We start from the raw sequence: 11,520 nt of genomic DNA, 5'->3' as shown, positions 1-11,520 counted from the left end.
TTTCCTAAAATAGCAGCATCTTTTCAGCACACTTCTGATATCTTTGTCCTGAGAGATTAAGAAGCAATTGCAGGTGTAGCTTCAGTAGCACTGTGCTTGGTGAAAGCTCTTCTGTTTTGTCCTTCAGCATCCATTAGTTCTGCCAGCACCATAATCCCTTCCCCTTACAGTTAACTACAGATGCAGGACTTTGTAAAGTGATAATTTTAAACTAGAAGGATGGAGGGGGTACTGAGTTCAAGGTTTCAAACTGTATTAAAAAGTGAAACTCAAAACACGGAAGGTTGGTAGGTAAACAGAAGTGTTTAAAAACCAATTTTGGATTTACATTTTTCTACTCTTCACCTGTTGCTTTTTCTTCATTGCCTGTACTGTGCAAAGAATATGGAAACTGCTTTTCAGTGACATTTATCAAAAGTTATGTAGGTGTTGGGAGACTCAAGTGTGCGGTGCAGGTATTTTTACTGTTTCCTTCTTTCATAAACCACTTAGATCAGTTTAAGACATGTTTTAGCACTGGGAGAACATTTAGACCAAAGTTTCTGCTTTGTGTTCTCAAATAATGTCCTGCATTTTCCATACATGAAAATAGATGCTTTTATATTTAATTTGTTTGTACAATTTGCTTGCAGTGCTTAAATGCTACACAGCTGCTACGGTACTATGGTCTGGAAGCCAGCTCCCTAATATCTCCTGAGCTCTTTGTGTACATCTGTCCTGCTTTGCTCTACCAGATTGAGAGAAGGCTTTGTATTGTACATTATGATGAGCTGGAAGATCTTGCAAGAAATAAAAATGCATCAATTGAGAATAAAGATAAAACAGGTGCATCAGGTAGGTGTCTTTTTTTCTTAATGGCACTGAGGTGGTCCATATGTTTATCTCAAAGTTGGAAAGTTGCAGTGTTACTTTGGCAGTAAATTTCTTAATAAATTTGATCTGGACCTGTTAATTCAGGAATAGAGAACAACACTATCATCACCATTCATTCACTGGAAAATGAGACTTTAGGTCTTACTATTTCTATATTTTAGCAGTGATACACAGCTGTAGAATTGACATGCATAATTTTTGGTGAACTTAAAAAATAGGCACAAGCAAGTACAAGAGCATTTAAATTGTCATTTCTCGTACTTCCCTTTTCTGACTATTTCTCTCTAAGCACACGAGAAATGTGCAATCAAAATCTTCTGGTTTTTCTATGTACCTTGAGTAAAACTGAGTAGACTTCTTATCACCACAGTTCTAAGTTAAAATATTTTTACTACTGTTAAAGCAGTTACTTTAAGGGTAGAATCCACTGTTGTTATTTCATAACTGAATGTACTTTTCAAATAGGTCTACCTCTGCTATCTTTCATAAATTATAAGGGAACTGTTGATGTTTAGTTGCATTAAAATATTAAAAATCTAAAAAACCTTAGATATAATGTCTGTATTTTGAAAATGAAAGTATATTGGTAATGTGAGGATTGATTAGTACATAGGTGCATATTAGCATCATTAGAAATAAAGCTTGATATAACTGCATTCTCATAGATGTTAATAACTGCTGGGAAGAATGCATTGCTGGTAATCTTTCTTACCAATTGCAGATTCATTAAAATAATTAACTTCTTATAGATAAATCTCCTCTAGTGACACATCTGCTGTCTTGTTAGCTGCTCAGAGATTGCTGTAGAGCAGATACAGTGGGTGTTTTGTACAACAGCAAATTGCTTTGTGCTGTGGTCTCAGTGTAGTAAGAGCTGACCCCTGCCTGATTACCAAGAGCATTGCTAGAGCAACTCTAAGCATTTTCTGCCAATTAAAATGTTGAAACCCTATACAAAACTGTCATGTTGCACATGCTTTGGACCAGTTTAATTAGGAAGCTTCTACAGATGAGTGCCTCTTTTTAAAAGATTGCATTTTATTTTTCTGTAATGAGAAAGGGAGTTCATTAATAACTCAGCTTGAAGACCTTTAACGTTTTAAGAGACTTAATCTGCAAAATTAGTCAAGCTTATTGTGAACATTCAACATGTTTTATGGCATCTGATACCTTGAGTATAAATAACACTTTTGCCAGTTAGCTGTTAAAAATTTGGGTTCTAACTCATTGATTTGGCTCTCAAACAGTAACCTGCAAAACAAGTCAGCTTGATTAGATAATGATAAATCATTCTTCATAACAATTCCCTGTATTCTCTTGTATTAATTACAGCAAGATTTCAGTTGATATAATAATAATTGTTCCTTCTTATGTAAGGAAGTGAATCAAAAAATAACAAGTCCTTATTGGAATGTGGGGACTGTGGGAGGTGTAGGGCAAATGTCAGTCATAGAGTAACTCAACCTGTAGGTTGTAGGACTTTACTGAAATGAAAGCATGTGCCCACCTAAGCTAATATAAACATTTTAGATAGAAGTATTCACCAAAGTTAGGAGGATACAGTCACTTTTAAACATGAGTTTTCTGTGGTTTACTTTAGTTTCAGTTAAAGCTTTCAATCAATCTTAGCAGGCCAGTGTTGCTTCTGTTCATTGATACCAGCCTGTGAGGTTTCCATTACCTCTGCTAACTGTGGTTTTCTAAAGCAAGATAATTTACTTAACTGACAGCCAAAACCTTATGAAGCCATGTTGGGTTTCTTCCTGTAATTTACAGATAGTTCTGTGACATCTTCTAATGGAGGATTTTCAAGGGCTTATCCATAGAACTGAGCTTTCACAGTGTGGCTGCTGGGAGAGGGGGCATTGTCACCACTGAGGCCCCTGAACAATTTGAAAGGAAAGGCACCCTCTGCTACTGAATGAAGCCAGTAGAAGTCACACAAGTAAACAGAGGGAGCATTTAGTTTAGAGCTGGAGATGGCTTAGAGCTGTTGATGAGAAGTGTCTCAGTCCAAGCTGTAATTCTGCCTGTGCAGCTGCCAGTGCTCCCTGGGGCTCAATCTGAGAGGGGCACAGATTCCATGTTCTAATCCCATGTGCCTTATCTTAATCATGATGCCATCTTTAGGTCCTGTATCATCCACAGGAGTATTCCAGCCCCTCAGAGGTGCATCTGCCAACCCTGCTGTGATAGATGAAACTTCAGCCTTTCCATTTTTCTCCATGTAAGGCTGTTGATCATCTACCCTGGCACTGAGCACCAGAGTGTGCCCACCTTGGGGCAGTGTCCTGCCCAAAGGCTGTGTCATTTTTATCTCGGCTGCTTGTGCATGTGTGCTAGATTGAGCACTGAGGGACAGCTCCATGTATGCTCTTGGTCCAGGCTACGTGCCTGGAGTGCTCTGGGGATCAGTCTGGGGACCTGTGGCAGTATTTTGGTCATCATGGTGCTGCTTCCACTTTAGACCTTCTTTCGTATTCCTGTTTTCCAGCCTCAGTTTTTCAGTTCCTCATCTGACAGCAGATTTTATCTCACCACCAACTCTCTTTTTCTATGGTCTCAGTCTGTCAGTGCACACCTCATACTGGCTAAAGCTTTTTCCAGTCATTTTCTCCCAGTGGATGTGGTCTTGTACTCCTTGCATTTCAGCTGAATTGTTTCCTTTTATGTAGCGTTGTGGAATGACAGCCCCAGACTTAGTAAGAATGAATATCCCAAAATAAAATTTAAAGCAGCAGATGTTGTGAGCTTTGGTGTTGAACCAGACCAAGCCTGCTGCTGCACTTGTGTTGGCAAAGTTGTATAAATCTGCTCTGTAGTGGGTTTGGTACAGACAGAATTCTTGGGGTGTTTCACCCTCATGTTGACACTGAGCAGATGCAACACACTTGTTCCTCTTCTCCTCTCACACATACCCTTGCCCCGTTTTCCAGGATGTTTTCCCCTACTTGTGGACCCTCAGAGATGCAAGGAAAGTTAGATTGTACTCTGAAATCTGGAAATGTTAGGGATTCTGAGTCAGGAGCTGTAACTTACCTTAAAGTTGGCAAAATGTGGTAGACATGCATTTTTGATTAAAAGTGGAGCTAGGAAAAACCCTGTGGAAGAAAATCAAAGCCTCTGTACTAAAATTTAAACAAAATACTTTACTGGAGTGAGATGCTGACTGAAAGAGCCATGTTTCTTTGTTTATAGGATGTTTCTTCTGTAATTCCTTCTTTTCAATGTCGTGTAGAAATTTTCACATCTTCCCTCATTAACAGGAATATGTTGGGTGTACCACATCCCATTATCACTTCTTCTAATGGCAACGGTAAAGATTCTCAGAAGAAATAAATGCTGCTATTTGGTGGTAGCAAGGTGCTTTCAGCTGTTCAAGCTCTTATTGTGGCATTCAGTTTTAGAGTTCCTCTGCCAAAGGTTGAGTCCTCTCATGAATAAAGGTGTATGTTTCAAAGCACCAGGTGAAATAAATAGTGCCAAACTAAACATGTGACTCCAAACAGGGAGAAATACAGAATCCAGAAAAATTTTGCATCAGAACCATATTAAAAATAAGTGTTACATACACATTAGTGCTTGTAGAGCCCTTGTAAGTAAAGTAGCAGACATGGTTTTGTCCCAGTATGAGACCTTTCGTTTTTAGTTTCATGAAGGGCTGCAAAGCCAAGCCTGGAACTAACAGTCAGGAAGAATTGCTGGGCTCTTTCTAGCTAATTGTCTTCTGATGTCTCACTGTATTATACTGTGCTGTTAATAAGCCTGTGTAGTTCTGGTTTGCTGTGGACTTCAGTACTGCCTTAAAATTTTTCAGCACCTTTTCAATGAACAATCACACATCTTAGGTTAAAGCAAAGTCACCTTCTTAAGAGCTACTTGAAAGTCATTAATCGGGCTTAAAAGTTTTGCAGGTGTTGTTCTGATAACCTCTCTGTGTTCATTTCTTCCCACAGCCTGGTTTTGTGGTATCATCTCTATCACCGTCATTAGCCTGCTTTCCTTGCTAGGTGTGATCTTGGTTCCCATCATTAACCAATGGTGCTTCAAATTTCTTCTAACTTTCTTGGTAGCTCTGGCTGTAGGAACAATGAGTGGAGATGCACTGCTCCATCTCTTGCCACATGTAAGTATGATCTCCTCACCTTTTATTCTTAATTGTAAATGAGTCTAGAATTTTCGAGGAATTGTTTGATAGTGTCAATAAAGAAAGGTTCACTGATGCACCTGTAGATTGACTTGACTGTGAGGGACACAAACACTTTTGGAGACTTTCTGCTGACAAAAAGGAAAGAAATGTGTTTCTCTCAACAAAAGGTGGGGAAAAGTAGTTGCATATTCATTGTTGAACTGATGTCACACTATTGTAAAACACCCAGGAGCCCAAGAAGAGTATTTTAAAATTAGCAGTATTGCTGTCTCTTGTTTACTGATAGCTGTGTATCAGTACCTAAAAGTATTTCCTGGGGATTAACCTGCCTGCTTGCTATATTTGAGGGAGAAAGTAACCACTCATGTACTGAATCAAGCAATTGCCCAAGGAAGGTGAGCAACTTTTAATGCATGATGGTGTACTATAATTCTTAAAAGGGGAAGTGTTTTCTAAACATTTTATTACCTCAGCTGTTTAGCACAAAGACTAATATTTACATGTTTTCTTTGTATAATTCTAATATGCATTTTTGGTCATGGTTTTAGGAGTTTTTTTAAGTTCATATTTCAGTTTAGAATTTAGGCTGTAACTGACTGTAACAGTTTAAAAAGTCATAAGGCTTGGTTGCTAGTGGGAGTGTAAGAATGGTGGTAATTCCTTGTGATGTTTCTGAGTGTTAGTCTCATCTTCAGCATTGTGAGAGAAAAGCTGAAGCTACATTATCTACCCGCTCAAAAAAAAAATTCCCAGAGGAATTTTTTTACTAATTAGGGTAATGAGTAATCTATTGAAAAACTTATGTGGCAAAATGTGTTAGCGTGAAGAAAAAGCAAAAAAGGGTGGGTATTTCTGTTGTTTCTTCTGGCCCAGTGCCACTTCAGTGTCATGGCTGCCCCAGTGGTGTCACTGTTGTCTCTCCCACCAGTCCCACGGAGGCCACAACCACAGCCACCACCATGGCCAAGGGCACGTGCACGAGCACAGGCACTCGCACCGGCACGGCCACGCGCACGCCGTGCACGCCGAGGGCTTCCTGGAGGAAAATGACCCCGTGCTCAAGGGGCTCCTGGCACTTGGAGGCATTTATGTTCTCTTCATCATTGAGCACTGTATAAGAATGTACAAACATTACAATAAACAAAAGGTAGGTGCTGAAATTGTTTGCTGTTTAAAAATGCGTTCCCTAAAGCTGCCTTGTGAGTGCTGAGGAGTTGTGTTTGCTCTGTGAACAAGTGCTGCTGCTGCTGCTCTGTATTCCGTCTGATGTTATGTGAGGGATCCCCTTCCTAAAGAAGTTGCTTTTCTCAACAAGGGAACTTGGGAAAACAGTGTAGAAATCTGATGGAGGAAGCTGCATCTAAAGCTTCCTGGGTTTTTTTGCAAAAACAGGAGAAAGCATCATGTAAGAAAGATCTGCTTATAGAGCCAGCAATTGTCAAGACAATTGACAAGAAATGTAGCAGTATGCTCTTACCTAACAATGCCAGTGTAACAGAGGTATCCAGGTTCTCCACATCAGAAAAATGCTACAATTTTCAGACCTGCTTTCTGTAAACTGCTGGTCAAATTTTAACTTGTTTCTCAAAAAATGATTGGATTTTTAGTGCTGGAAGCACTCTGTATTTATGGTAGGGGTATAAAAGGAGAGCAAGTACCCTGGGGAGTGTGATGGTGGATGAAAGTTCAGTTTTAGCCTTTGCCTTTGTCATTCAGCTTTGAGGAGAAAATTATTTTGGTGAAATTCCAACTTGCTTCTCCCAAAATGACTGTGAAAACTTTTCACCTTCTCTATTTTCATGTCAGACTTGCCGTCTGAGCGGACAGGCAGCAGAAGATTTTCTGTGTTGGAGAAAGAATTTCTTAGATCTTCTGATAAAAGGATGAAAACTGTTTTATCGTGCATATGTTCTCTGAGATTAATTAAATAATTAAATCCCCTAGGCTGCTCTGGCAAATCCTTGGGATCTGCTCTATAGGCTGCAGATAGAGAAAAGCTTGCTGCTTTCTTAAAGGGAAGTACAAAGAAGTTACAGGAATATAAAACAAAAAAATAAAGTTGAACAAATTAGAGGAGCTGTTCTTGCTGCAAGTTTGCTTTCTTGAACAAATCTAATAGAAGTATTGCTATTAGAAATGGAAAAAGCATGGAAGTATTTCTGAGCTATAAGAGCAATCCTTGTCAGAATATTCCCTCTTACTGAAGTGAAATGTATCTTTATGTAAGAGTTTGGGAGTGAGATTCCATGGTAAGTAGCTAAGCACTCCCACTGGAATAGGGATTGTTGCTGAGCCTTATAAAGATCAGTATTCTGAAGTAACATATTTCTGTCATACATGGTTAGAGAGAGTAGCTTGATCTATTTAGGAGATTTTTGGACAGCATTTCTGTACCTGTTATTTCCATCAATGTCCTGTCACAAACCAGATTGTTACCTGCTTTCTGTTGCAGAGTAAGCAGAAATGGTGCAAAAAACCCCAGCCTGAAGAATCACCAATTGGAAGGAAACTTTCTGATCACAAATTAAATAACAGACCAGATGCTGACTGGCTTCAGCTGAAACCCCTTGCAGGTAGGCAGTTACTGTCAGAATTGTCTGACTGGGAGATGCAAAGTAGGAGCAGGTTACTGGGGCATGGTGTGTAGCATGTAACCTCTTGTACAGTTTTGCTGCTATTATGCAAATCATTGTTAATAAGACTTAATAGGCTTTTCCCTGTTAAATCTTTTTTGTTTTCTTTAGATCTGAGAGCACTCTGAACAGTTCCTAATATGCCATAGAGATGGTTCTCAGACTTCTGAAGCAGTCATGTTTTGAGTGGCTGTGGATCTTTGGGAGTTTGTTTGTTTGTTTGCTTGCTTGCTTGTTCGTTTGTTTTTGGGGTTTTTATGTTGTTTTGGTTAAGCTGTTACTGACTAGCTCAGCCCTGGCAAAAATTAGATCAAAAATGAACACCCACACAATAAATGGGGATATATTCCACTTTGAAGATCTCATCATCTGACCAGTTACAGATAAACAAAATCTGTTTCTTTCCACAAATACAACCGAGTATCCTGAATACTCCTCAAGTATCCAAAACAACTTTTGCACACTGTTCCTTCATGACAGCCTGTGGGTGCTCATTCTGTGTGTACCCAGAAGAAATGCTCTATCCCCCTTGTCACAGGGGGAGAGAAGGGCAAAGGCTTTGCTTCATAACCTTCAGATTCTGTTGCCTGCATGGCTGCAGAAGTAATTTGTGGATGAAGAACCTATACAAATTTGCATTTGCACAAATTAGGTTTATTTAATTTGATTGGTTTGTAGAAGAGAGGGTTAGAACTGCAGCCTTCTCCACGCAAACAATCTCAAATGGGCTTTGGGGCACTGACACAGAACAGGGAAAGTTTTCAGCAGTGCAGGGATTGGAACATATATTTGAAATGTCTGCATGGCAGTGGAGGCTGAGCTGTGACCTGTATGGGCACATGCAGACAGAGCCAGCTGGGGTTTCCTTAACCATTCAGATCCCATCTACAGCTCTAAGACATAATCATCATTCTGGCAACTCTCCTTTGCCAGTGTTGAACCATAAACTTTGTCAGTAGCAAAATTACAGGCACCAGCGTAGGCTGGGCTCAAACTGGCTTTGAGTGCTATGGATGCAATGCTGCTGCCTTGCAGTGGAGAATTTTATAGATTGTACATGCACATTTGTGAAAAAATGTCTCAATGACAGACTTAGTTTTCGGATTGAATGCTGACAACAAAGTTGCAGGACTGGGATGTGTAAAATACTTGTTTTGCTTTCCCAGAGCAGTTAACCCTTAGGTCAGGGTGCAGTGGTTGCTGGTTAAACAGGAATTAACTCAGTGTCTCTCCCAACTGACTGGATGCAGGAGCAGATGACTCAGTTTTGTCTGAGGACCGGCTGAATGAAACTGAACTGACTGACTTGGACGGGCAGCTGGAGCCCCCTGCCAAGAACTACCTGTCTGCAGAAGAGGAGAACAACTTGCGCCACTCTCACAACGACGTCGCCCACGGCGCCCAAGAGCACGAGCTGCACGATTCCGAGTATGACAGCCATGGAGAAGATAAAATGATAGCTAGAAAACACAGTCACCACTGGCATCACAAACATTCCCATCATTCCCATGGCCACTGTCATTCTGGAAAAGACCTGAAAGATACTGGGATAGCTAATATTGCTTGGATGGTAATTATGGGAGATGGCATTCACAACTTTAGTGATGGCTTAGCAATCGGTAAGCAAAAGCACTGAGTATTCCTCAACAGTTTCTCCTTACCTTTAGTAACTCTGCTAATATTTGATTTATCAGTGATCACAGGTAAGGCTTCCAGTTAGCACCTGTGGTTACTGCCATTGTTCAGTCTCCTGCAGAGCAGAAATAAAAAGGCTGTCAATTGTAATAGTTTAACAGTTTACCTTTTGTTAATATTCTGTGCTATTTGCACTAAAATTAGTGTATGAGTAGCAGTGACAATCACAATCTCTGCCAAGGAGAGACTGGTGCATGCAAACCTTGGGATTTATGGAGCACAGTAACCCACCTTTCTTGTTCGGGTCTCAGTTGCCTTAGAATTATAAATAAATGCCTTTCAGCCTTATTTAGAATGATATTTACTAACAATAATAATAATACTATTTATATTATTCTTAATACATAGAATTACACAGTACTTGCAAATAAAAATGCACTGTGATTCAGGTTACAGAAATAATATTTTAAAAGTATTACTTAGGATAATATAATTTTTATTTAAGCAAAATATTGTTTTGGCTCACAGTTAGTATAGATTTATTTCTAGCCAAGTGCAGAAGAAATTGGAAGTACCAAACAGATTTTATTAGATTTATTAAATTAACTTGGAGTCACACAATGTTCTAAATATGATTTGAATTGTAAAGTGTATTAATTTGGATTATACAAGTCAGGATAATGGTGAGAGGATTGAAATGCACACTTTTGATTTTTTACTAAGGTAACTGCTTAAGAGTAAGGGTATGCAGGGTTCTGAACTAATGGCAGAAGGAACACATCCATTTTGAAGGATGGGGGATAAGCATTTGTCAGGGTCTCTAGTTAACAACAGAATCTACTATAGTTCCTCCACTTCCTTCTCTCAACTTCTAAAGAAACTAAACTCCTTAAAAATTAACTTGTTGCTTCAATTTCACATAAAACAGGTAAGACATTTAGACAATGGCTCTTAGGGCCAAAAACAATTGTCATGCCTTCTGTTGAGAACTTCACAGTATTGAGACTCCATTTCTGAATATTTCTGGGTCAAGCCCAAACAGCTGAATTTGTGGTAAAATGTAGATTTTAGAAAAGTATGCTCATCTTTTTAATGTGTCAAGCTATGAAGAATCCCAAGGAAAGTTAAATTCCCTCTCTGTCTTCAGATTGTCTTTTCTTTCTGCTTTATGCTGCCTGTTTAGACTGGTCACTGCAGGCTCTTTTTGTGCTTTTCTCTGCTACAGTACAGAAATTTAATACCAGTTTTCTCATCTCAGAATTATTTAAGGTATGACATTAAAGTTAACTGAATTCAATTAGCTTATGCAAAAGTACTGAAAGATATTTATGGCAATGATTTTACCCGTATTATTTTCCAGATCTGGTTTACTAATATTGCTGAAATGTTCTTTGAAAATTAGAGAGATTATGGTTTAAATATTAGTTTGGATTTGCAAGCTGGAAAGGAGAGAGCCAGACTCTTGCTCATGTACATTTCTAACTGCCCTCATGTACTGGAGAGTTCCTAAAAGTGGTGTTATTGGCTTGTTGCCTTTATGTCTCGTTTTTGGCCAATTATGTTCTCCTCTCCAGGGTTTGTCTTTCAGATAAATAAGTAATAAAGCCTGCAATGGTAATGCACATCCAGGGTGCTTCCAGTATTTCTCATTTGTATACAGACAGGACACAGACATAATGAAAAATATTAGTGCGCATTCTAACAGAATGGTGTCAGCTCTGCAAAGTCGATTGATTTTTCTGACCTGAAAATTGTGAAATATAATTTTAATTTTTTCCTTTTTTTTTTTTCTAGGAGCAGCTTTTAGTGCTGGACTGACAGGGGGAATTAGTACATCTATAGCAGTATTTTGTCACGAGCTTCCCCATGAATTAGGTAACTAAGCATAGAAACTGTGCTCCATCTGTACAAAATCCTTATCTAAAAGTTGTTGTAATACTGTGATAAGCTCAATGCAGTGCAGAAGCTGCAGAGGTGACCAGAACTTCAGAGGGTGAGGGAGAAATATTGCTTCAGAGTAGGTACTGCTACAGGATTATGTTGGTAGTGTCTAGTTACAGCACTTCTGTAAAACTTTTTGAGCATGTTTTAAAAATGTTCTTAGGAGCATACATTTTACATAGCTCTGCATTTTACAGAGTTTCACACTACTCTGTGTGGCATTGTCTTACACAAAGTTAAGTCACATAAGTAAACACAGGTTTATTACATAAGTAAAATTCCATGTGG

At 39.0% G+C, this 11,520-nt stretch overlaps 1 protein-coding gene across 1 annotated transcript in view; it reads left to right on the top strand.

Moving 5' to 3' along the window:
• The window catches only part of SLC39A10 (solute carrier family 39 member 10), a 32,406-nt gene that overhangs the window by 14,811 nt on the left and 6,075 nt on the right, over positions 1 to 11,520 (top strand). The window contains 6 exon segments of the mRNA XM_005415965.3: positions 633 to 834; positions 4,830 to 4,999; positions 5,952 to 6,170; positions 7,476 to 7,596; positions 8,907 to 9,275; positions 11,086 to 11,166. Of these exon segments, the coding sequence (XP_005416022.2) occupies positions 633 to 834; positions 4,830 to 4,999; positions 5,952 to 6,170; positions 7,476 to 7,596; positions 8,907 to 9,275; positions 11,086 to 11,166 (1,162 nt within the window).

Source organism: Geospiza fortis, unplaced genomic scaffold (genome assembly GCF_000277835.1).
Source record: "Geospiza fortis unplaced genomic scaffold, GeoFor_1.0 scaffold112, whole genome shotgun sequence".
Classification (NCBI taxonomy): domain Eukaryota; kingdom Metazoa; phylum Chordata; class Aves; order Passeriformes; family Thraupidae; genus Geospiza; species Geospiza fortis.
The sequence above is the reverse complement of the archived record's forward strand: the minus strand, read 5'-3'. Positions and strand labels throughout refer to the sequence as shown.